Source organism: Macrobrachium rosenbergii, chromosome 53 (genome assembly GCF_040412425.1).
Source record: "Macrobrachium rosenbergii isolate ZJJX-2024 chromosome 53, ASM4041242v1, whole genome shotgun sequence".
In the NCBI taxonomy this organism is placed as follows: domain Eukaryota; kingdom Metazoa; phylum Arthropoda; class Malacostraca; order Decapoda; family Palaemonidae; genus Macrobrachium; species Macrobrachium rosenbergii.
The window spans coordinates 7318764-7344756 of NC_089793.1; the positions used below are offsets into that span (position 1 = coordinate 7318764).

Sequence of the window (25993 nt, forward strand, 5' to 3'; positions counted from 1 at the left end):
TCAGTCCGAGAAGCATCTCAATTTTTTTTTAACGTCCCGTGACAGAATGACCACATGGTCACTCCGGCAGTTCGAAGCAACATCTTTTCAAAGCTCTTCAAGCTCGTGCTAACATTTCTCTTGTTTGTGCAAGCACGTTTCCCAAAGTAAAACTACTGAACATGTAATGTGAGAGGTTTGAAACATGCAGCTAACCCACAGCATCGTAGCTCTGTCCCAGTAGTATCAGACAAACCTGTGAAACTAATACCGTACTACTTTCGAGAACATTATTATAAAAAAAAGGCACCATCCTTACATTATTTTTTGGATAGAGCCAAATCGAAACTTGGACTTTGTGATATTTAAGATAGCTTAAGTAATTCCCCTGGGGTTATATAACAACACTGCTGTTATGCAACAGTAACCACTACGTAACTTGATGTCCATAGTTCTGGAAGTGAACCGCATAATAAAATAAAGTTTGAATATAGTTTAATGAATACTGTATTCACTTTATATGTCAAGAGTAATGGACTGGAGATCTTCCATCTATACAGTATTATAACTAATAAAAATCTTCCACGTACATTATAACTAATAATAAAATAAAACCAAGATAAAAAAAAAGGTTTATTACTTCCTGTTTATCTAATAAAGGTAAATGTGATACACATTTTCTATGTTGTTAGCTTTATTAAATCATAACATTTACCTCTTCATATAAAGATGATAAAAAATATAAATATTCCATTATACTATACCTGCAAAAATCTTTAGAATGATACATCTCATTAAATATAAATATTTGTTAAGATAAAACATTATATCGCAGAAGTGGTGTTATCTAATTTGAGGACTGGACAGTTTAGTACAATTACTATAGAGTACCAACCATCGTAATGTTGCTCCCTTCTGTAGGGAGTGCAAGATAGCATTAACATATATTTTGTATGAATGTACAAATTTACACTGTCAGCATATAAGTACAGTATAATACTGTACACAAATACCTTTGAAATTTTGTCAGAATCATCATTTTTAGTCTGTAGAGCTCCTACTTATTACATAAAATCAAATTACTCACATTCTATTTATAAAAAGAACCATTTGGGCCAGACCTGTAAGAGCTAATCAAACTATTTATAAATAACTCACTAATCCCCTTTTGGCCGCAAGGCTTTTTTAGCAGCTTGGTGAATCTTAGGATCCATTTTATATATCTTATGCTGTCCTTTCATGGGAAATTTCAGCACCATCTCCTGAGGATTTTCACATACAAACACATATGGAGAGTCGCTTTCCCCTTCTGGATATTTACCACGGTATTCCTCTTGTGGGAGGACATCGACAACATCTACACACCCGAGAAGACACCCAGCTGGATAATATTGGGGGAACTTGATATTCTCATCCTTAAGGAGAACCCTGTACGTCTGCTCCAGCTGACTGATTTCTTGGGGAGTAGGTGGCTTAGCAGCTGAGGCAATCCAAAGCCTTCCCCTGTGGGACGAGTACCATGCTCTACCTTCATGAACCTTGATTCCGGCAACAAGAAGGGATGCCCAAGGTTGGTGCATACTGAGGCACATTCCTTCATCTACCATTTCTTGTATTTCTCGATCTTGTATACGCATACTCATTCCAGCAAATTTCATGTTTCCTATCCTCCTTCTATGATTAGCCATATCTCCCTCAACATACTCTGGCCGATCCACCTCAATATAAGGCTTTGACTCTTCCCTGTCTGGTGCAGAAAATATATCGTTAGATCTAACCTCAAGAATTTCTTTGATAATGGGATCGTCTGGATCATAAATGCAATCATCATTCTCTTCTGGAATTATCCTCCTGCCTAACAAATCTATGGTTACCTTCTGATTACTTCTGTCGTATTTCTTTTTCCGTAGTTCTTCCTCTCGTTTTTCCAGTTTCGCTTTCTGTTCTTGACTAAGCCATCGTGAGCCTGTGCTAAAATAGTCACTTTCGTCATCGTAAACCTTTGTTCTTTTTTCACTTGTCCTGTCAAATTCCAAAAGCTTATTCTTATGTTCGACAGCTTTGCGTAAACCCTCCTGGTCTTTCCCGGGTTCTGAGGGAATACCTTTAACAAAAGCATTTTTCTCGCTGAATAATCTCCTCTGTAAAGCCTCTGACTTACGATTATTTTGCTCAAGCAACTCCTCCTCCTCATTTGTGGTCACCAGATTTCCACAAAATGAACAAGGTCCTGATCCTTCCTGCTCACAAATGACACGGCCACACTTGAGGCAATTATTAATTAGTTTATGTTTACTAGCTTGGCAGTCACACTTATGTCTCCCACTTAGAAGTACTACATCTTTATTTTTCCCTTCATTTGAGTACAAGGACACATACTTAGTTTTCTTTTTACCCGAGGAACCACCCGATGGTTGTGGAGGTGTGGGCAAAGAGCCGTTAGTTTGTGTTGGTGGCTGCATCCTTTCTGGTCCCTTATTAAATCCATTTTCTTTGGCCCCTCTTTGCTTCTTTTTGTCGCCTACTTTGAACACTGGACTCACTTCTAAATCTGGCTTCCTGTAAAATCTTGTATCCACTGCTGTTTTTATCTCTTCTTGCTTCCTTAAAAATTCCTCAATGAAGTGTCGATGAGATGGGTTACCAGTATCAAGCATCGATATCAGATATTCTTCAACTTCAACAGGATTTTCAATGGGCTGTAGATATCGAACAATGGCACTTGGTTCTGGAATACCCAGTTTTTCCATCTCGGAACATGCCCATTTCTCAAGTGAACCCATCTTCTACACTGAAAGAATAAAAGCAAATGAAAGAATAAGATGAAAAGTATATCAAAGAACTTCACTCATCTTCTAAAATATAAGCTAGCTATTTTAAATAGAAAATGCACTTTGCTTTCATAAATTTAAAAAATCACTCAAGACTACTTTAAACAATACTTATCCATAAAGAAATTTAATTCTTACCAACTTACTGAAAATTACATCAATCTGAGTAAATCAAGCACAGTAACATACTGAACAATGTTTAAAGGTTTCTCTTCTTTATGAAGCCAAAGTTATTTAGACATTTATGATAATTCTGCAGCATACAAAGACCCATTTACAAGAATCAACTTAGAAACTTGGAAAACAGTTAAACTTAGGTAGTGCATTTATAGAGATAAATTCCCCCTCCTGAATATCTGTTACATGAAACTCATAATACTGTTTCTTAATGTTAAAGAAACCAAGCTTCACCATATCATGACTATACTGACACTACTGAAAACAAAGTGCCTGCACTGTAAGAAGATGAACTTCCAGGTAACGAGAACGAAACCTGATGAAAAGGCCATGAGAGTCTTAGACAAGCTCTCCCAGAATTCAGTGATGGTGTCAAAAAAGAAAAAAATCAATAAAGTATAAAAAATATGGCGTCAAAAAGAGTTGAAAATATATTTCCTGCTTTGATCTGCCTCAACAGTGAAGACAGAAGTGCAGAAGATACCCCATAACCTCCAAACTTGACTTGGGTTACTCTTAGAATTGAACCTGAGAGTCACAAGTGAATACAATATGCTATATACAATATATCTAGAATTTGGTACCCTTACTGCGCTGGGAGTTAACATGGGGCACACAAGATTTATGATCTAATGTTAAAAAAGGTTCTGATTATGTATAACTTCTTGAAATAAAGGTGAAAAGTTCAATGCATCATGATAATTGAAGTCCACATAGTACGAGGTAAAAGTGCAAGGCCACTGAAGCAGCAGCCATAAATAAAATTCCATTAAAGAACTTGACAATTAATCAAACAGCTAATGCAGTAATTAATATAAATGAATAATGCATGAGGATAAACTTGAAATTACCTCAGTAATTATCAATTGGACAGTCACAAAGTTTTAAGATGACATTCAAAAACAGTCCATACATATTCCAAGTACGGTACCAAACTTAACCACTTCTTCAACACGCAAGTTATATAGAAAAGAACAGATATAGACAAAGCTTTGTTAGCACAATCCTGGTTTGGAGTGGATTCACATTTCCAGTTGCTGTACCTAATTCAACCATATTGATATCATCTGAAAACAAGGACACTTGTGTTTGAAAGAGATAGGAGCATTTGGGCATGCAGAATCAAATCTTCCTTAACACCTCAATAGGACATGAGGAGGACATAGGAGAATATCTTTTTCCACATAATGAAGTTAGCTAGGCCTAATTGAGGCATGGTGATGGGTTCTACTCTGTCAGTCTTACATTTTGGAATCTGAAAATCCAAAACAAAGGGCAAACCAGCTGAACTTCAGTTTTGCAGAGAGTCATTTCAATGGGAAATTCATACAAACAAATGCAAACATGAGACTAATATTGAAAGTGGGGCTTTTTAACAAGCATGACAATGACAAGTCAAAAGACTCAAGGGCAGGGCAGTGACCAGTACGAAGGTCCAGAAACAGGACAGTGACCAGTATGAAGCTCCAAAAGCAAGACTATGGCCACTAAGAAGACCCAGAATTAGGACAAAATTTAAAAGGGAGGCCAAAGATAATGTCAATAACCAACAGGAAGGCTCCGAATGACAACAATAAGCTGCGAAAGTTGAAGATAAAAATTAGACAAAGCTGTTAATAAATGTTCAGCATTTGGCTTGGTACAACATAAGCCACTTTGATCTTGATAATTTTTGGAACAGGGTACAGAAAATTGATATTTGTTGGTTGTTGCAAATACCTTAAAACTATCTTGTACTGTATATGCCTATAAAATGACAAATTTTTGTAAGAAATTGTGATATGAATGCATGCATTCCTTTAATGAAGCATCTGTTCCCACGTTTTCTGGGTGGGGGGGAGCTAAGTGAGGTTATGTAAGATGATGGAAGTCCATGAAGGAAAAATGCCATGGTCAGGTATGACACTGCAGCTATTAAGACACTGCAGTTAAGGTGACATCTGGGTATACAGTATCCCTTTTTTAAGTGACATTTGCTCCTTTCCATTCTGGAATTTATGGGGGTGTCCAAGAGACTTAACCTCAGTCTATAAGGGCTCAAGTGTCCAAGGGAAGGGTTGCTTGTTTTTTGCTTTCAGTATAATAAACCAAAAACATATTTACAGTATGAACATGGCTCCCCATATATGTCATAGAGGTATGGGTGGGGAAAAACTTGAAAATAACTGTTTTTCCTCAACCCTAATGGTGAAAATGTTGAAATTTTATAGATGCAATAAGAGAACATAATGAGAGGCATAAACAGTTGAATGAACAGAAGACAACAGAAGTAAATAAAGTTAAAACACAGTGTAAAGCTATTAATATGGCTAAAAAGAAACTAACATAAACAAACAAGGATGATGATGAAACTGTACTTAGAACAGGGTCTTTGGGCTAGGCTGAAGCACAAAATAACCAAAAACGTCAAGAGAAATATTCGTTTCATTTCTTCACTGTGAAATAGCCTAAATGTAATAAAATATGCTAATAGTCACAGAAAATTAACAATACATTATTCGGGTAACAGTACTACGATACTCTATTTCCTAGCCAGCACTCATGGGCGTTTTGGCATTTCTCCCGCTGAGGATATGGGGGCAGGTGAATAACAAATATGACATTTTTATTCTAAAATAATGTTTAACACATACTTACCTGTTAGTTACATATAGCTTTAGTCTTGACGTCACGCAAAAATTTTCAAAACGCATGCAGGGCAGTCCGACATCGGGCGATCGCCTTTACCTGCTCCTCTGTCGGGTATTAGAACTATTCCAACATGCTTCAGAATAATTTGCCTACCTGTCCCCCGGTGGGGAGGAGGGTGGGCTAGATATGTAACTAACAGGTAAGTATGTGTTAAACATTATTTTAGAATAAAAATGTCATTTTAAACACATACAATTACTGTTAGTTACATATAGCTGATTGACACCTTTTTAGGGGGCAATGACAGCTAAAAAGAGTTGTTGGAAACATTAAGGTTATTAATGTAGAAAATTTCTTAGTTTCACCTGCTAAGGTAGCTGATTCCACAGTTACTGCCTTCAGTAACCTACTATCCCAGAGCAATCACGGTATAATGACCTGGTCGCAGATTGCTTGCTGGGTATCAGTCACCTAGACATGGCCGTGATAATACCATTAAGTATGCCCCCTGCTCAGGGCGCAGCACAAACATCATGAATTACAAAAGGGGTCACCCAACACCAAAGAAAAAGCATAACCATAAAACCAAAACCAACTGTGGGGTAAAACCAACCAACACTTACTCCTCACAGACAACCGTGAAAAACCTTTCACACTCCAAAAACAAGTAAGTAAAGGTAGGTTAATCCTCCTTTACCTTTACCCATTACCGTACAGATACAACAAAGGGCTCCTAATGTGCTGCACTCATCAAACACTGTCTGCACTTATAGAGATAATGCAAAGCAAATACAGACTTACATCTCCAGTAGGTTGCTTGCATAATATCTTGAAGGGAGAGGTTCCTTTTATGTTTAGAGTAGTTAGAGATAGCCTCACTTCGTGAGTCACTTACACATTTTCAAATCATTCTCTGAAATATTGGAGTGAGCTTCAGAAATCAGATCTCTAATAAAAAGGACATGGGTATTCTGGACATTGGTCTAAGAGGGTTCCTGACCGAACACCATAAGGAATCTGAAGGACTCCCTTTAATATCTTTAGTCCTTCGCAAATAATATCAAGGCTCTGACTGGGCAGAGGAACTCTCTGCTCCTTACCTACCAATTATACAGACTCGAATCTCAAAGAGCGAGGCCACGGTGCGAAGGTCTCGTTCTTGGCCATAAAAACAGTTTGAAAGAACAAATTGCTTTTGAAGCAGAGAACCTACTCTTATCCACAGTGGATCTCACTGATTTCTTAGCTGTAGCTAACAAAACTAAAAGAGGGTTTTCCTCGTAAGATCTCTAAAGAAGCAGAATCCATAGGTTCAAATTTCTCAGACATAAGCCACTTCAGGACTACATCAAGATTCCACTAAACAATTTTAGCATCTGACCTCTTAGAGGTACCCATGATTTAATAAGGTCCGTTATATCTTGGTTATTGAGATATCCAAACCTCTGTGACGAAAACAGTAGCCAGTATGCTACGATAACCTTTAAGTGTGGATACAGAAAAGGTTCTTATTCCCGAGGAACAAAAGAAAATCCGCAACTATGCCACCGAGGTTCTGGAAGAGGAAATGTCAGTGATCTTTGCACCATGAACGAAACATATTCCACTTGGACTCATAGACCTTGATCAAGATGGTCTTCTGCTCTAGCGATGGGATTGAGCCGCTTCTCGAAAGTCCTTTGCTTCTGAGTAGACGCTCGATAGTCTGAACGCAGTTAGCCGCAGACTTGACAGGTTTTCAGAAATCTCCCTGAAGTGGGGCTGTCTGAGTAAATTCACTTGTTTGGAAGGCTCTCGGAAGTCGATCAAGAGATCCATGAGAACTGGGAACCAATCCCCTGGAAGGCCAGAAGGGGGCTATCAACGTCATCCTGGTGTTGGAGTGGTGCTGAAATTTCCTCAACACCGCACCAACATCTTGAACGGGCGGGAAGGCGAGCGGTCCAGACCTGACCAATTCAGTAGCATTGCGTCTGTCTGGAAGGCTGCTTGTCCGGGGACAGAGAGCAGAAGATTGGGAGCCTGTTGACTTGTTCGCTGCGTAACAGGTCTACCAGAGGTTGACCCAAAGTCTCCACAGCTAATTTCACACTTCACACTGCAAAATCCACCTGTGGACAGAACCTGGCACTTCCTGCTCAAGGAGTCCGCCTCACGCTGAGGGCCCCTGAATGAATCTGCTAGGAGCAGAATCTTGTGCTCTCTGCCCACAAAAGGAGGTCTCTTGCTACCTCGCTGAGGGAGTAAGAATGAGTGCCCCCTGCTTTTTTATGCAAGACAACGCTGTGGTGCTGTCTGAATGAACAGAACCGTTTGTCCCTGTACGAATGGTAGGAAGTGTACGAGACTCCAGGTGGATTGCTTTCTAACCTTCTTGTTGATGTGCCATTCTTTTCTGTCGATTCCACAAACCTGAAATTCCCTTTACCCTCAACGTCGCTCCCCATCCTACTTTGACGAAGTCTGTAAACAGTTCGTGGTTCGGGTTCGACGGAAAAGAGAGAGACTTTTCAATTTTCTTCGATCTAACCACCACCTTAGATCCTCCTCCCTTGATACGGTCCGAGATTGAAAGGAGAAGAGTCTGAAGCGTTTTCCTGTTCCATTGCCCCCTGAGGTGGAATTGAAGGGGCTCATGCAAAGCTCCCAGGGAGACAAACTTTTCTATTGACGCCAGAGTCTCCAGTGAGGCTCATCCAAGCCTTTATGAACAGGTATCCATATCCAGAAAGTTCTGGACTTTACAGACAGTCCTCGAGATCTTGATCTGACGGAAAAGCCAGAAAAGGGAACTGTTTCCAGTCTCACTCCTAAATAGATCCTGGATTGTGAGGGAGATAGGTGAGACTTCTTCCAATTGATTAGAAGTCCCAGCTTCTGTGTCAAGTCGAGAGTTACTTTCAAATCCTCCAAGCACTGAGACTGGGAGACTGGGGAATGAAGGAGCCAATCGTCAGGATAGAGAGAGATCTTTATTCCCTGAGATGAAGAGCTTTGGCAACAGTGGATATAACTCTTGTGAATACTTGAGGGCTGTGACAGACTGAAGCACAGAGTCCTGAACTGATAAGTCTTCCCTGGAAAACGGCTAAGAAACTTCCTGGACGCTGGATGATCGAATGTGAAAGTAAGCGCCCTGCAGATCTATTGAGACCATCCAACTCCCCGGACGAAGAGAATTGAGGACGGATTGGCGTCGCCTCCATCGAGAAACCGGTTTTCTCCACTTAAAAGCTGTTGAGAGAACTCACGCCCAGGACTGGCCCCAGCCGCCTGAGGCCTTGGAACAAGAAAAAGGCGGTTGTAAAAGCCTGAGAGTTGACTTCTTCCACGATCTCTATCGCTCCTTTTGTAAAAGCATGGAGTCTACTTCCGCACTCAGAACCGAGCATTTTTCTAAGTTGCTGGAATATGGTCAAGCTTAAAGGTTCTGTTGCAAGAGGGGCCTCTAAGGAAGGGGATAGAATATCCTTCCTTTAGCACGGTGACGTGTCCACTGGTCCGCTCCGATCTCTCCCAAATTTGCCAGAACTACAGTCTGGTTCTACTAGTGCATGGAGGACATGCAGATCACTTTTTAATTGAGGGTTTGATAGGCCTTGGAGACAAATCTGCTTTGCCCCGGAAACTAGATCCCTGTACGGGTGAGGGGCCTGCCACGAGCGGGCCTATCTTGATTAACTAGGAGGACGATTTACGCTTGGCAGAGAAGGTTGAGGAGCTTTTGGTTTACGAGTGGATTGCGTTTAAAGGTCCTGTGTGGACTTCTCTGAGTAAGGGATTTGACACTTCGGCCACAAGTTCTTGAGGGAAAAAGGTACTTTATCCAGAGGGGAAAAGAAGAGCCGATCTTGAGTCCAGAGACTCCACGAAATGGCACAAAGAGCACCAAAGTTGTCGCTCTAAGAACCTTAACGTGAAGATGGAGGCTAACTCAGACGCACTGGCCACGAATCCCTTTATCTAAGCAGGACATAATAGAAGAGAAATTCATCGAAATGCGCTCGAAAGACCAAAAGACTTTACCTTTCCTACCTAAAGCGCCAATAGTCCAGTCCATAAAACTGATGACTTCAAAACTCGGAAAAACGTTCTTTCAAAAGGTGGTCCAACTTCTGAAGGAGAGAAGAAAATCCGGGAGAAATTATCGTCTATCGAGAACGACGAGTAAATCAACGAGACTGGAGAAGTCTCCCCGAGAGGAGGCAGAAGCTTCCTAGAGAGAAAACTTCAGTGTCGAAAGTGCTTTCGCCTTAGTAGAAAGCTTGGAAGGAGGGAAGCAGCAAAGTGGTTTTCCCTGATCACGTTTGTCTTTCCAACCAGGAGTTCATTTTTTTTAATGCCTCTTTGGCTGAAATAGAAAGCACTAACTTCATAAAGGAAGAGGTAGAGGCTTTCCAGTCTCTATGCATTGAGAGGGAAGTTTGGAGCCGCAGGTGCAAAATCCTCAGGAAAATATCAATAAAGAAGTAAGAAGCTTCTTATAATCCGAGCGAGAGGAGTCTGTCTGCCTACAGGAAACTCTCTCTTCCACAACTTCTTCCTCAGACGAAATAGAGAAAAACCTTCCGCTTGCACATACACATCTTGTGAAGGAGGAGAGAGCTCTGAATAAGAGCTTGAGGAGGAGCTCGAGCCTGAGTAGGCGCCACAAGAGGAGCCTGAACTGGCGCCACAAGAAGAGCCTGAACTGGCGCCACAAGAGGAGCCTGAACTGGCGCCCACAAAAAGGAGCCTGGGATGGCGCTCACCTGGCGCTACCTGGAGGCGCTTGAGCCTGAGAGAGCTTTAAATCTTGAGGGAGCGCCTGAGCCTGACTAGGCGCAGACGAGCCTGATCCTGAGCCTGGAACCAAAGGAGGACAAGAGACACAGATCGAGGAGGAGCATTGGCGCTCCAGAGCCTTCCGAGACGAAGAGGAGGTATCAACACACTTCAGAAGGCTTTGCTGGAGAAGAACCAGGCCTCCGAGCTCACTCAAGAATGCTTCAATTTTCTTGTGCATCGTCAAGAAAGTCATGAGTAGACGAGGATCCAACTGGGGAAACGATGATCAGTAGAGCCAGATCGTGTGATGAGGAAGAGGCGCCAGGAAGCCACAAAAAGGCTTACGTGAAACCAAAGGAGAAACACTGGAACGTTGGGCATACCGAATGGGAAGTCTTATACCTCTTGCACATGAGCCTTGCGCCTGGGAGAAGACTCTTCTGACGACGAAAATCTCTCCCCGGGACTCTCCCAAAACTACAGGAAGGCTGTGATAAGCGAAATGGCTTCTTCTTCTGAACCGCTGAAGGCTAAAGACTTCCTGGACCTCTTCAATGGTCTAGACTCGCTGAAATCTCCAGTCTTCGAGGCTAATCACTGGAGCTTGGAAGAAAGACACTTCCCTTGAGTCGCTTTTCCAACGGGCGCCTGAAACAGCCTGGGAAACAACAGGATCAGTTCGAGGGGGCGGCTGTCGTGAGCAGACCCCACCCTCCGCCTCCCTTGACTTTCAGCATGTCTTCTCCCAGGAGCAGGAGCTTGACAGAGGCTTAGGTCAGGAGAACGAGAGGCTGAGCAACCACCTCCTCCACCACACTAACACTTCTGCACTGCACTTAAATTATTCACAATATCTGAAAGAATCCATACGCTTCATGAAGGGATTTCACGTTAACGCCAATATCCTCCATGGTGCCCATAAGGTTAAATCTGAAGGCCCATCTGACTTGATACTCAGACACGGTAACGGGTTCAGGGATATCAGGAGCCGTGAATAGGAATATTAGTAGCCACGGGAGGCTAATAGAAGTTTCCTGCATAGCCATGAGATTCCAGTTTCTGAGAGAAGAAGAAGAACTTAGCTAAAGCTTCTGGCTCTATCTTTCAAGCTTTTTTTATATACTTAGATAGAGCCTTTCCAATCTTTTTTCAGTATACTGACACATTCATCACACTCTCCTCTCATATGAACATTCCTGACCTCTACAAGCCACACAATTGAATGAGGATCAAGACTAGCCTTGACCAACCCGTCTTACAGCCTTGCTGCATACCCAAAGGTATAAGACCCAGAATCTGACATAATTATCAGAAAAACCTGACTAAATAGGTGACAAATAACTGGCAAAGCAAAGAAACCAACAAGAGAGTACTTCACCAAGAAACAGCTCGATGTAGGCAGATACAATGAAATTTCGCTTGTGCAATCGATTAACAATGTCGCCGCGTGACGGGCAAAATTATTCTGAAGCATGTTGAATAGTTCTGTACCCACAGAGGGCAGGTAAGGGCGAATCACCCGATATTCGGACTGGCGCTGCCGCGCTGCTTTGAAATTTTGTCGCGACGTCAAAGACTAAAGCTATATGTAACTAAAACAGGTAAGTTGTATGCAAGCAAAATGGTAATTAATATTCAATGATGACAAGGGTTGCATTATTCTCTCTGACTCCAATTTTATGTTTTGCAAGTGTTCCATTCCAAGTTCCTGGAGATGACAGATGCTTGTAGTACATGTGCTGTTCATGAGCATTTACAGAAACTTTTCCATATTTCTGTCACATAATTACCTACTTTTTTTCAAGCAATGAAAAATTTCTCAACTCTTATGCAAAAGTACCTGTATATTTTCAGACCTCAGCCATTTTTCCAAAGAGATTCTTGTGTGTCAGAAGTGGTGATATTTTATATTACATATGTAATATGATTCTATCTGTCTGAAAGTAAGGTAATCCCTTCCAATCATCAATGCATCTCCTCTGAAAAAACAAACCTTGGCTGCAAGATTCAGTTAGCAATGTGAGGTAAGCAAAAAGCATATCATACATGGAAGCTTGCACATGTTGACTATGATGATATACTTATTTTGCTTGCATACCATGTATACAACTTTGGCAAGCAGTCATTAAGTGCATGCATAGATTGAACCACAGTGTGCTGTCTTGTTCTGATAATTTTTTTTCATAATTCTTTGTTCTTTAATGAAGTAAAACTCTCTGTTAGAAAATAATAAGAAAGAAACCATTTTCATCAGTATATAACAAACTCAGCTTCAAAACTGTCAAAAATCTCTTTGTTGTTAGATTAAATGGCGATAATTTAAAATAAATGCTCCTAATGACATGATAAATTTTCTTGCATTTAACATTCTGGCATATTTACTAAACAACCATACCAGTGAAATCACCCCAGATATCATTTTGGTCGTTAAAGCAGAACTTTGTTTAATATAGCCTAACAGAACAAAAAATTCCCTCTGTTGTTACAGAAAACCTAACTGTACAAGAAGTATCCAAAGGTCAAATCAGGGCATGCACTTGATTACCATATGGCAAATTTTTATGTATACAAGTAAAAAATCATACTGTCAGTCAGCGTGCTGTACTTGTGCTTCCTTTCATGGTTTGGTTTACTTTTAACTCACACCAGGATTGGGAATGGATCAAAAGGAAACAGCCAATGTGCTTTCTTACTATATACTTCCCAATCTTTAAGGTGAGAAATGTTTGCAAAGCTAAAGGAAGACAAAGTTGGTCCCCTTTGCATTTAAGACCTGCTGTGAATGCTAAGTTGTGATGGCTTGTGTATTTAACCTGTCTCTATGTCACATCAAGATGGGGGATTTGGTCCCTGGCCACATAGGGACCCAGCACCCTAAGTTAGGTTAGGATATCTTGTAATGTCCTTGCAACATTTTCAAGCATTACAATTTTTGGTCTACGTTAGGCCTCCTGTTGATAAGAATGAACTACAGTATGTATGCTATTGATGGACAATGTTGTGATTTATGCATTGCGTACTATTCTGACGAGTGTGTTGCACAAATTTTGAGCTTTACCCAACCCAAACACCCAGGTTTCCCAATGAGTTCAACATACTTTTGGATACTGGGGATGAGAGATGCAAAAACGAGTGGTTTGCACCAAAAATAGTGGATAGACATGCATAACACTCAACATCTGGATAGGTAATTGGTTGAGAGGTAAAACTGAAGAATACTACCGCACCCAGCTGGCTCGATAACTACCCCTTAGGGATGAAAGTACAGCAAAAACATAAACAAAAGATGATAAATATCATAATCATAAACAAGAGACATAATCATGAACATAAACATAAATAAAAGGCGATAAATATTCTGATATCCAGGCCTATCGTAGTATTAGCCCACCAACATTTGTGTAAAAAGGTAATCTAAGCTACGGCAATAGTTCTACAGCTTAGCCCAAGTATTTCTTTGGCTGCCAGCATTTCAGGGGACACATCAGAATCGTATCCAAGATTACATATTGGGAATTCAACCTAGGTCAAGGAATGATACATAAGTTGAGACAGGTAGGCTACTACAACAGTCTACTGAGGCCTAGGCTAATGTTAGGCTAACCTTCCATATGTAATCGTTCCCATTTTCGTATTGAAAAGGAAGGCCAAAAGTACAGTCTCTGAGGGGTCCAATTCTCGGCATACATTAGCTTAACGTACAACATACCTTACGTTGTGTACAACATACTTTACTTTGTGTACATCATAGGCCTGCCTTACGTTATGTACAGCATACCTTAAGTTATTTCTATAAGGCTGTAGTTTCTCACCTGAGAGTAAATACGTTGAGGCAAGATATGGTAGATAAAGGTATCGTAAGACAAAATGTTGTGCAACGTTCACGTTCGAGTTCACGAAGTTGACAGGTTATGGCTAAAGGTGTATTAGTAGCAATGAGACGGGCATACCTTTGCAACGGCTCAAGATCAATATAGCCAACCGTCGGCTTTCTCATTCGTTTTTAATGATTCGTTTGTGTCATTGGTTTGTTTTCTGCTTTCACTTTTCTTCGTAATTAGATTTCATTAGAATTACCTTGCCAGTAGTTCATTACCTTCCTTTGGGTATATTTGCACTATTATTCCTGTTTTGATGTATGCATTACAAGAGGAAAAACGGTAGTTCAAGTGTCACCTTTCACATTCCTATTAAAGTTCATATGTAAAAGGTTCTGGCTAACTATAATAATCAGTCATGACTGGTCTGTACTATATTGTAAAGCGTTTAAAAGAGTGACCAAAATATATGTTGGCCTCGTGTAGTAAAATGAGGACCATAGGCTAATAGGGGTTTTGTATTATTTGGAAGTTTTGATGAAAGAAGAATAGAAAGCTGAGAAAGTACTGGCCATTTAAAGAATATGAGGTCTTGGAACCGCACGCTTTTAATATATTACACAGGAAGCAGAGAGACTGCGCTAGACATAGTAATAAATGTGTGCGCGTTTGTGCTTGTTTGTGCATGTATAGTATGAATGGGCCATCTGTTAGATATAAGTGAACCGATGGTAATTTAATTTTGCATGATTGTGGTTATCCTTGATTCGGCAGGTAGAGGATGAAAAAACAAAGAAACGTCTGTATGGGCCTAGCGACTCCGTGTTACCAGGAAAGCTTGAAGGTGTACTGAAGATAGAAGTGTGCAGTATTAATCTCACAGATGATCTTTTGTGCATGTAGTCATCTAAACTGTGTATACTGGCGAGAGCAAGAGGCAGAGCGCGCTACTGGAACAGTTTATGAAAGTAATGTTGCTTTTATTACTGTCTCCCATCATATACTTGGAAAGAAAATGGAAGCTGCCTATGATAGAGAATGTACCGATGGTGATGGGACTGCCTTCGGAAATCCATAATTTCAATAAATAATTAAGAACAATGTTTTAATTTACCAAAGAATAATATCAATCAGTTGGTAGCTCGCTAAAATAATAAATAAAAGTGCTAAATAATAAAACGCCTTTTCCTGAAATACATTCCTTTCACAAGCAAAACCATCTCCAAGGGTTCAAGCAATGGTGTGCGTTTGTTTCTTCCGTAACAGCGCTTTCTATTGGGAGGGGGAGGGGTGTCTCAGATTCTTCCTTTGTGGTGTCAGACTTAACTATCCCTGTCTCTCGACCTCCAGCTTTGACAAATTCTTCAGGAAGTCACCGTGTGTTCAGTCCTTTTTCATTCACTTTTTCTTTCTTTATTTGTTTTCAATCATTGTCATCTACAGTAGGCTACAGTTCACCCGGCACACTTTGTCGTGTTGAACTGGACTACCATCATGTGACAGTGTCCATAATGATTATTACTCTACTGACCTTGAAATGTAACTGCCTTCTTTGCGTTTACATTTAATGTTCCCTTAAAAAATAACTTAAATTCTTTATGAGTATCGGTATGGAATTTATTGACGCCAACTACTGATATCATACCCTGTCTTACTGATACTTGATCACCTATTCGCATGAATTCTGGGAATATTATGCACCTTTACTCAACATTTCAATAGTTTTTCCTGGTGTTGTATAAAACCTTACTAATCAGATTCCAGACGTTTAACTTTATCTCCGTAAATTGATATTTGGTCTTTTGCTTAAAAGCTGTATTTCACTTTCATGCGGTAGCACTGTATAATGTCTAGCTAGTCCTTGGTGCTGTGTATTTCTGTCTCCATGGTTCATGCGGTGTCCCCCAGGGACACAGCCTATCCCCTGACTTTTTCCACCTTGTTACCAACGACCTTATACATGTTTCCTTAAGCCTCGCCCAGTCATAATCCAGGTTCTCTTATTCAAAGGTCATCTTTCACTTCTTAATCTTCAGGAAAGTCGCTTTTCTCCTAGCATAACCTTTCTTGAGCATATTAGCCCAGGGCAGGAGTGTATTTTATTCTGTGGAAGACTAGATTTGTAATAGTTCCCCTTTCCCAGTCTGTAATTCATTATAAAGTAGGATAAGTGACGGATCAATAGCGGGATTCGAATCCCACTGCAGAAGAACCTGCATAATCGTTTTATTCCTCATCTGGATTCAAGGCTTGTGTTGATAACATGGATGGCTGATAAGTGGAGTCAACAAAAACGATAAAACCGAAAAGTGAAGAGGTCATTGTGGCTACTGATAACACAAAATCCGTTTGTGCTTTAGATAAACAAACAGTAGCCATGTCCTCAGAGAAAGTTAATTCTCCAGATTTGTTATAGATGCTGTAAAAATAAAGATTTATTCCCTGAGCTGACAGGATGCCCCAAGATGTAACCGAGTACCGAGGACCGTTCCCCGGAAAAAGTGGGATGACATATCTTAAAAACTAACCATAGAATTGTCTTGAAAATAATCTCATTATGTTTCCCACACCCAAACCTAACAAAACCTAGGGGCATGGCAAAAAAAAACCGGGGCCGGTATAATACTAGCATATCTCTCAGGAATTTGCCATCCGGATGGTCAAGTCTTCAGATGTTCAAGCAGGAACTTGAGATGAAGCATTTGTATAAGATCATTTTTCATTCCCTCCGACGAGGAGGACAGTGGTCCTTGCGAAGCTTAAGGGTTTCAAGTGAATTTATAAACAATATATTAATATTTGAATATGCAAGAAGAAATTTTTACTCATCCTTATTTTTAAAGAATATGATTTTCTTCATAGCCTTGAATAATAATAATAATAATAATAATAATAATAATAATAATAATAATAATGAAAACTTTATGCGTCACGTACAGGGTTTCCATTTTCCAACAGTTATTGATTGATTTCTGTACATGGGCGCCGCAACGGCTAAGGTTTTCACAAAGGAAGTCATCTTCGAGTAACTTCAAACTTTTAGTTTTCTATAAAAGAAAACTATTGTGCCGGCTGTCTGTCCGTCCGCCCTCAGATCTTAAAAACTACTGAGGCTAGAGGGCTGCAATTTGGTATGTTGATCATCCACCTTCCAATCGTTAAACATACCAAATTGCAGCGCTCTAGCCTCAGTAGTTTTCATTTTATTTAAGGTTAAAGTTAGTATAATGGTGCGTCTGGCAGAGATGTAAGACAGGCCACCACCAGGCCGTGGTTAAAGTCTCATGGGCTGCGGCTCATACAGCATTATACCGAGACCACCGAAAGATAGGTCATTTTCAGTGGACTTGATTATACGCTGTACAGAAAACTCGACTGTGTCGAAGAAACTTCGGTGCATTTTTTACTTGTTTATATTGAGATCGAGTAATATTTAGCGTGTTATGAAATCTCGTTTTGCTAGCAATATAAAACGGATATGATTTGCATATTTTGAAATCTGATTGAATAATTGTTGTTATTTTTAGGAGTGACACTATCGCTCTTTTCCGTTCCGTAGCAAAATAAATTTCATCCCAGATAATAATTTTAGTCATAATTCTCTCAAACGATAGAAAGGCATTGTGACTTAAGCGCTGTTTATCATGAACTGCAGCTAATTTAAATAATCCGAACAATTCAAAACTTAACAGGGAATTTTACAGTCAAGTTTTTAACATTATTTTTGGTCGACTTACCATATCAACATGAGTTTGCCTCTACAGTAGAGAAATTAAATTGCCTTAGCTATAATTAGTAGGGCTAATAAACAAATTAAATTCTATAATACTCTTATGCCAACACAGTCCCTTCCTCGGGGGTAGTCAGTAATTGTGGTATACGGTGTTAAAGGGAGTAAGAGGCCAGGTATGGACCTCTGGACATAACCAACCGAAACAATAGTAAATGGCTTTGGCCATCTTATAGTTGAAAACGATAATAAAACTTATAGGACACAGCAAACCGCATACTTCATCATGGTGCAACTATTGCTTCGTAATCATTCTACTCACGAATTCGTCAGAGGAAGCTGATAGCTCGCAGAGCTTTTCCTTTCGTTGCTATGAATATAAATGGCTATGAATAAAATGCAATGACGCGAAGAAACTTGTTGCTTCCAGTTACAGGTTACGGGCAAACCTTTTAGTAATATCCAGGCTAATTCTGGCTATCCATACAACGCAGAGTACATTTCGAAACTGAAGACTCAAGTAAGGATATGGTGTGTGAGTCACCGGACGAGTATCGGAAGCGCGACAGTAGGTGTGGATATAAAATTTAACGCGAAAGACGTACGTAATAAATGTTTCCGAGGAAGGAAGCGCACTGCGCTTGACGCTTGACTTTTGTTCGCTACCTTCCGTAGCGAGAGTCCTCTGGTGAGGACATAACAAGTCAGGCAGGCAGTCAGTTGCCTCGAGCAAACTGGTGTGAGTGGTTTAACGGTCCGTCGTCTCTTGGAGTTTATTTACATATTACGGCGTCAGTTTGATTTAACAGTGCCTCGTTTGTCGTTGAAAAGTTGCAGAAGTTGAGCAGCAAGATGAATAAACGGTGTGCAAGGTGTGAGAAGACCGTCTACCCGCTGGAGGAACTGAAATGCCTTGACAAGGTAAAGAAGTTGGTGGCCCCACGACGTCCTTTTTAACTTCTGAAGAGTAGTAGGCGTCGCCCGTGAGATGTTCAAGATTGTTCTTTTATTTTGTTCTTCTCCACGATGTTCTATGTTCTTTACTGTAACTTTTCCTCTTGTTTAGGCTTTGTTTACTCCATTATCAAGTTCTGCTTCGAGGCAAGACAGTTATTTGAAATAACAGAGCGAATGAAGACGATCAAGAAGTAGGCGTCGCCCGTGAGATGTTCAAGATTGTTCTTTTTTTCGTTCTTCTCCACGATGTTCTGTGTTCTTTACAGCATCTTAGTTCACTCCATCATCACGTTCTGCCTCGAGGCAAGACAGTAATGGTATGAAATAACAAATAACAGCTGAGGAAGACGACCAAGTAGGCGTCGCCCCTCCGATCAGCGCAGTTCTTCGTTTCCAAAAAGATTTTCTTCTCTCTTTCTCTCCCTCTGTCTCTCCTTTTTCTCAGCCGCGCCTCCTGTGGCATGTCGCTGGGAGTTTCTTAAGGAATGTCATGCATTGTTTGTATTGCAAGGAAGCTCTTACGTACCTCAAAAGACCCGTCTTGTGCAATTAAACGACGTTTTTCGTGAATCGTGGTCCCGTCGGAGGCGAGATTTCAATGCATTTCGAATCGGAACCTTGGCGTTTTGTGTAGCCTCCGTTTTTCCGTTATTAGATATTGCTTATTAATGGCATTAGAAGAAGTTTAGGAGTTTACGTTGTTGAAGATGTAGGCCAGTGTATTAGGCCTAATTCGACAAAACCTGTCGCACAACTGTTATTGTCGTTGGTTCGGCGTTTCTAAAAGTTTCGTTCTTAGTCTCAAAACAACTGTTGCCTGATTGGCGTTTGGCTATTTGATTGTTTCTTGTTTTTCATTCGTACATTTCCTTTAGTTTAAAAGTTACGCTTCTCTGTTTAAGTAAAATCAAGCTGCTATTTTTAACAGTCACATATATTCCTTATGTTTCGTGCTTTGGAATGTAATATAGGCCTAATTAGCACATCAGGGTACGGCGCTCCGTTCCCACGACAAGTGTAATGTCGGTTTTCGCAAGTATTTCGCGGAAGAAGCGCTGATGACCTTAAAAAAAACCAAACGCTTATATTATTATAATATCCTGCGTCTAAAGTTCAGATTTCTAACGTTCAACCGTCAAGACTTTTCATAAGGAGAGGCCAAGTGAAAACAGAATGAGTCAACAACGGCTATCTCGCACCTTGGGGCAACCCACCGGCGGAGAGTTTCCCATGGGGGATTTAAATCATACCGGCGGCGGTGGGAAATGGTTCCTCGGGATTTTAAAAACTTGTACTTTTTCTGCCTGGGGCAGTCCCTCATACGGCTCTGCGTCCGTTGCGCCTCTCACCTTCAGGCATCTGGGAACGGTTTAAAACTCGCATTCCGAAGGATGGAAAATGGAAGGGGGTTTAGCTGTTGGTGTCCATTTTTAATAGGAAAATTTACGGACAGAGTGCATCGGTCTATCTGATGAAAGCATCAATAAATACAGTACGATTTTCAGTCGTTGGCCTATAATGCTTTTAATGAGAGAGAGAGAGAGAGTCGATACTAGTCAAAGAATACTCTTTATGTTAAGATTCGCAGAAGTTGAGTCTATGATTTTAATGTGGGAGAGAGATCCTCAAAACTGGTGTATCAAAATACCAAGTACAGTCTTATATGAAGTTCTCGGAGGTTAGGCCTATGATGCTTTTAGTACGATTATGTGGGTGCAATGTGTATATGACTGCCATGGGGTGAATCAGTCATTAAGACCTTTCTCGCCGTAAGGCATGAAAGCTAAGCCACCGAAATTCGGTAAGCCTCATAAAGGCTGCGCCTTTATGGTGAGTAAAATAACCAGAAATACAGTTAAATCTACGAATTGTTTCATCTGGTATATATTTATGTGGTAGCCAATAGGCCTAGATCTCTCTCTCTCTCTCTCTCTCTCTCTCTCTCTCTCTCTCTCTCTCTCTCTCTCTCTCTCTCTCTCATGGTGTTCCGCCAGCGATCTAGATGATGAAAGGCATCTTTCGTCAACTTATGGGCTGCCCGAGAGCATGACCCCTTGCTGGCATAAGCCTGGGTGAATCGAGAACGAATGTTCATTCTCCGCATATGAGGCTCTGTTACCGAAAAGCCTAGGTGATTTTATTGCGTTGTAAGACTTTCCACGAGTCTGCGTTGAGATAAGATGTGGCAGAATCTGACCTTTGCCATACTTGGAACAAAAAAAAAAAAAAATCAAAGTACCTTCATGTGAGAACAGTAAGGTCACGGAGTACCAGCCCAAGGCCCTCATGCGGAAAGGAAATAACTTGCAGATAAACAAAAATCCACGTCTCAGGTGGGACTATTGAAATGTCAGTCGTGCTGTCAGCAATGATTTTGACAGGGAGGATCAGTTGGGAATCGCCAGAATGTACCAGCGAAAAGCTCACAGCAAGTTAAAAGTTGTCAGGCAAAAGAAAATCTGACAGAAAATGGTCTACTTTTAGTATTACTTTTTATGGTAGTTCTTAAATCGTTTATCGTCAATATAATATACTGAAATTTCAACATTCTCATCCTCTGGCCCTGCTTGTACCTTCATAACATTGGAGTTTAAAGAAGCAATGATTCTTTTGTGAAGTGTAATGAAAGTAAATCTCTCTCTCTCTCTCTCTCTCTCTCTCTCTCTCTCTCTCTCTCTCTCTCTCTCTCTCTCTCTCTCTATTGGATTGTTTTGCCATGATGTTTACAAGATCGATTGAGGTTAGCATTCCTCTCAAAGGCTGTTGTCATTGGTAGTTGCATTCGTGAACCAAGCTTGGGCATTTGCAGTTTTTTTTTAAGCCGGTTTCTGGGTTCCACTCGTGGGTGGCATGTGCTGTGACATCATACCCTCTGCTTGTCCCTATAAGGGTAGAATCTTGTGCCCTCCGGGCCGGCGCCATCTGCTAATCTCATATTCACCTGCAGCATCCTAGTTTTGTTTTTATGCTTAATGCTGCACCTGTTTATTGCTGTTGAAGTTCAATGTCATTATCGTCATTATTGTTACCTGATATTAACGTCTGCTGTTAAGATTGTTGTTATTGTGTTGTTCATTGCAACTTGCGATTGTTTTTATTTGTGTAAAGCCTAAGTTCCTTATATGGCATTTCCCACAGGAGGCTTTGGGGATGTGTTTGTGCATCATATGTGAACGTGCTGTTGTGGGCTACTGGAAAATCTTTTTACTTGTTGTTTTTGTGTATTTTTACCAAGATTTTACATATATATATATATATATATATATATATATATATATATATATATATATACATATATAACAGTATATATATCTATATATTTATATAATATATATGTGTGTGTGTGTGTATGTTTGTATATTGAGAGAGAGAGGGATTGAGTCTTATAGTCCCATATTCATTTTATCTGGTGTAGCGAAGAGTAGTCTCTTGCTAGTTAGACGTTTTAACATTTATTTTGCTGTATTTATAACTGGTTGATATGTTAGCCATGTCTATCAGTTCAAGGTTTGCCGAGTAACCTTTTTGTCCAGCATGTTCAGCATAATTTAGATTTTTTAAAATATTTTCTTGAACCAGTGGGTGCCTGGTCAGAGGTCAAATATTTATTTTTCTCAAGTAGTGCACTTGCACTCAAAGTTTAAAACATAGTTTTAGTGTAGGCTATTGATAAAAGATATTCTAGCAGTCAGATATTGCATATCGTCATTTTAAGATAATTCTCTCTCTCTCTCTCTCTCTCTCTCTCTCTCTCTCTCTCTCTCTCTCTCTCTCTCTCTCTCTCTCTCTCTCTCTCTCTCGACCTTCAGAGATAGAGGTCTTTTGTTTGTGCTGAGTCGATAAATGTTATCTCTTCTGATAACGCAATGATTTAGGCACTAGATAACCATTAAAAGGGGCTTTTGTCATTTCCTAATATAAACAGATTTGATCTCCTGGCAAGATGCTGGAAAAGCAATAGAATTAAAATCACTCCATTTGGAAAGTTGTTTGAAAATTGGTGTAAGGATTATTTGAAGAATTTTTGATACTGTAGATTGACTTGGTGCAATCAGTGCTGTGATGCATAATTTGAGGTTTTTTAAGAGGTTAATTTGACTGTTTCTCCTCTGTTTACATGGCAGTGCTTGCAATATAAACCAGACAGGGAGTCGACTGCATTTATGAGTGCAATCTTGAAATTTTTTCTTTTTACTAGAGTTACCTTCAAATGAAGACCCCTTAGGTATTGGTGTGGCATAACAGTATACAGTACAGTAGTACTGTAACATCTATAGGCTAATCAAGTTGTGCACATGCTACTATTAGGTTTGTATTCTTTTTACCCCAGTGCCAGGGCTTTGTTCTCATTAACAGTACATTTCTAGCATGACTTTGAAGAAGCAGATGTTTTCTGGCAAGTTTTATCACATTTCATGTTTATCAGTTCAAGTTGGACTTATGCTAACCTTGCCAACATGAGGGTGAAATATTTTTAGTTCAGCTGCTGGTATTTGTAAATACATAGGGAACTAGGATAGGAAATTATGCACACACCTGGCACTGTCGTGCAAGAAGACAAAAGTAAGGATAAATAAGGGTTTCAGCACCATTTGTACTGTACTGCCTTCTGAAGCGAAGAACAACCTTTGAATAATGAAATGTAAGACAAATATTAAAGCTGGTTATCATAAGGATAACAGCGTCTTGATTTACAGAGATGGAACCTCAGAACTTTATTATGTTCATGCTTATGTTTTTAGTATAATGCTCAATCCCATGAGAAAAGTTCTCTTAGATTTGAACCATATACTTGTAGTGTGTAATGGTACTTATTGTAATTATTCCTAGGTTGGCCTTTTATATTGTGCTCAGGGTATCACACTGAACATAAGTTGCTGTCAGCAGATGGCTAACACCTTTTGAAGCTATCTCTCCAATGGAAAAGGCAATTTGTGAACAGAGGAAACAAGGAAGCATGCTGTACTGCATGATTACCAGATGTTATGAATAGAAACAAGATATGAAATGCTTGAGTTGTCAAAGATTATGAAGTTTTTTTGCACTTAAAACCTACAAACTTAGTCATTTATGTAAGCAAGAAAGGTTATTGTGATGAGTATTGTGGTTATTATGTAAATTTTAAAATGACTTGCAAGACAGATTGAATTACTATTTTTTAATCTAGTAGTGATGGTATTTGTTACTACAGTTCATATGTTGTAGTGTAACCATTTATTGGGAATACTTTGCTTTTATAACTGCAATTTTATGGAACTGAGTTGCTATTGATTATATTAGGATATCAATTTTATTTAATTCGTAGGTCATCATGATGTTTATCTAAGCATAATTGTTAATGCATTTGTTGTCTCATTCTACAGATATGGCACAAGGGTTGTTTCAAGTGCCAGGAATGTGCTATGACCCTTAGTATGAAAACCTACAAGGGCTACAACAAGCTCCCCTACTGCGAAGCGTAAGTATTGAGGAAAAAGTATACTAAAGAATGTAGTAATTTCTTATTATTAGGAATAAATATAAAGCTGTCTTTGTAAAATAAATTAAAAAATTTTTTTTTGAGTGAGTAGGGTAGGATTTTGCCCTCTGGATGATTCCTAAAAATGGTGACTAATTAGTTTATTTGCATTCAGCGTCTATGAGTGACCAAGATTTTTGTTCGTTTCAGATTATACTTTATGTGCAACCCATTTTCGGGTCCTATATCAAAGAGAGAGTCTCTGAAATATTCTAAAGTGTGTACTGATGAATGTAACTGTGAAAATCATTAGTGCAGAACATTTTAATCGTTTTACATTCAGGGGTGACTGTTTGTTTTTGCATACTGTTTGTGACAGCTTTATTGTTAGAACAAATTCATTTAATCATTTATTTTTGAAGAGGTGTTCAGGAATCAGTCTGTCACTGATTGTTGATAAGTGAAAGTTTAAAGTAATTAAAATTGACATTTGGAATCTGCATGAGACAGAAATGTATCATGTTTTACTACGTTTGTCTTATAAGACACTTATGCATTGTATTTGTCATTGTTACAAGTTGAAAAATGCATTGTAGTTGTGTAATTATTACCTGTTGACAATCATTTATTTAAGGAATGTGTTAACTTGTAGGATTTGGTGTTGCACATTTTCATTCATAAAGGTTCATCACATTATTAAATATATTTAAATTCGTCCGCATTCAGAAATTGCTTAATGTATACATCCCATTGCAGTTGTAGCACCCTTATCATGCCTGTACAGTGATTGTTTTTGAAGATGTTGCCCCATGGGGAGGGTCATACAATGTTTCAGGTTTTTCCATGTCATTTAACTCAACATCATCATCGGTTTTAGGTAAATAAGGATTTATACATTCTTTGTAGATTGGTCCCTTAGGCAATAGGCTCAGACACATAGTGGCAGTATGTTGCAGGTGATATTTATATCCTTGAAATTGGCTTCTTAGGGGATGTTCCATTTTAGATCAGATCATAGTTCTTGTTGTAGATATTGGCTGCCTGTAGAGGAAACATTTTAAACTAGTTTTTGGTAGATTTTCGTTGGGGTCCTTCATATGGAAGGATTTTAGGATATGTAGGTAGAAGTTCCAGAGCAGAGCAGTAAAGGGCTGAACTCATCCCTCTTGTAGTCATTGATGTCAAGTTGCCTAAGCCCTCTATCTGGGAATAGGAATAATCCTGTCACTGGAGACAGAGTGATACTAGTTGATTTGGTAGTTAATTAAAGTAGCTATACAGTACAGTACTGGAATTGTTGGTACCTGTTATTCATTACTATACCAGGTTCTGTACATTGTGACTAGGCTATTTACTGGTATATACGTACAGGATCTTTAAAAAATCCTTTTCATCGGTAGTATTAATGAGCATTTGTCTTCTGAAATGTGGTTCCTGGGCATTATATTGCGGTTTTAAAGACAGGACGAGTTTTCACCGATCTCCCAATTTTATGGTTTTGTAGCTAGTACCCTGATTTTAGTGATATGGTAACACTGCTGAATTTCGTCTTATCTTGATTTCATATTGAGCTACAAGGTAATTTTTTTTTTTTTTTTTTTTTTTTTTTTTTTTGCTATTATAGCACCACGTTGAACTAAAACTG

General features: G+C 39.6%; 2 protein-coding genes across 3 annotated transcripts in view; one reads left to right on the forward strand and one right to left on the reverse strand.

The window, feature by feature from the left end:
• Positions 1-655: 655 nt before the first annotated feature.
• LOC136834249 (activating signal cointegrator 1) lies at positions 656-14584 on the reverse strand. The gene is made up of 2 exons (XM_067096594.1): positions 14198-14584; positions 656-2770 (listed from the first exon to the last, which is right to left on the reverse strand). Exon 2 carries the CDS (start codon positions 2760-2762, stop codon positions 1137-1139), a length of 1626 nt encoding a protein of 541 aa, XP_066952695.1. The 5' UTR covers positions 2763-2770; positions 14198-14584; the 3' UTR covers positions 656-1136.
• Positions 14585-18629: 4045 nt separating this feature from the next.
• Positions 18630-25993, forward strand: part of Lasp (LIM and SH3 domain protein Lasp) — a 90504-nt gene continuing 83140 nt past the window's right edge. For both annotated transcript variants that reach the window (XM_067096592.1, XM_067096593.1), the window contains exons 1-2: positions 18630-18854; positions 24254-24348. In XM_067096592.1, the coding sequence (XP_066952693.1) occupies positions 18786-18854; positions 24254-24348 (164 nt within the window). In that variant the 5' untranslated portion in view covers positions 18630-18785. The remainder of the gene's footprint in view (positions 18855-24253; positions 24349-25993) is intronic.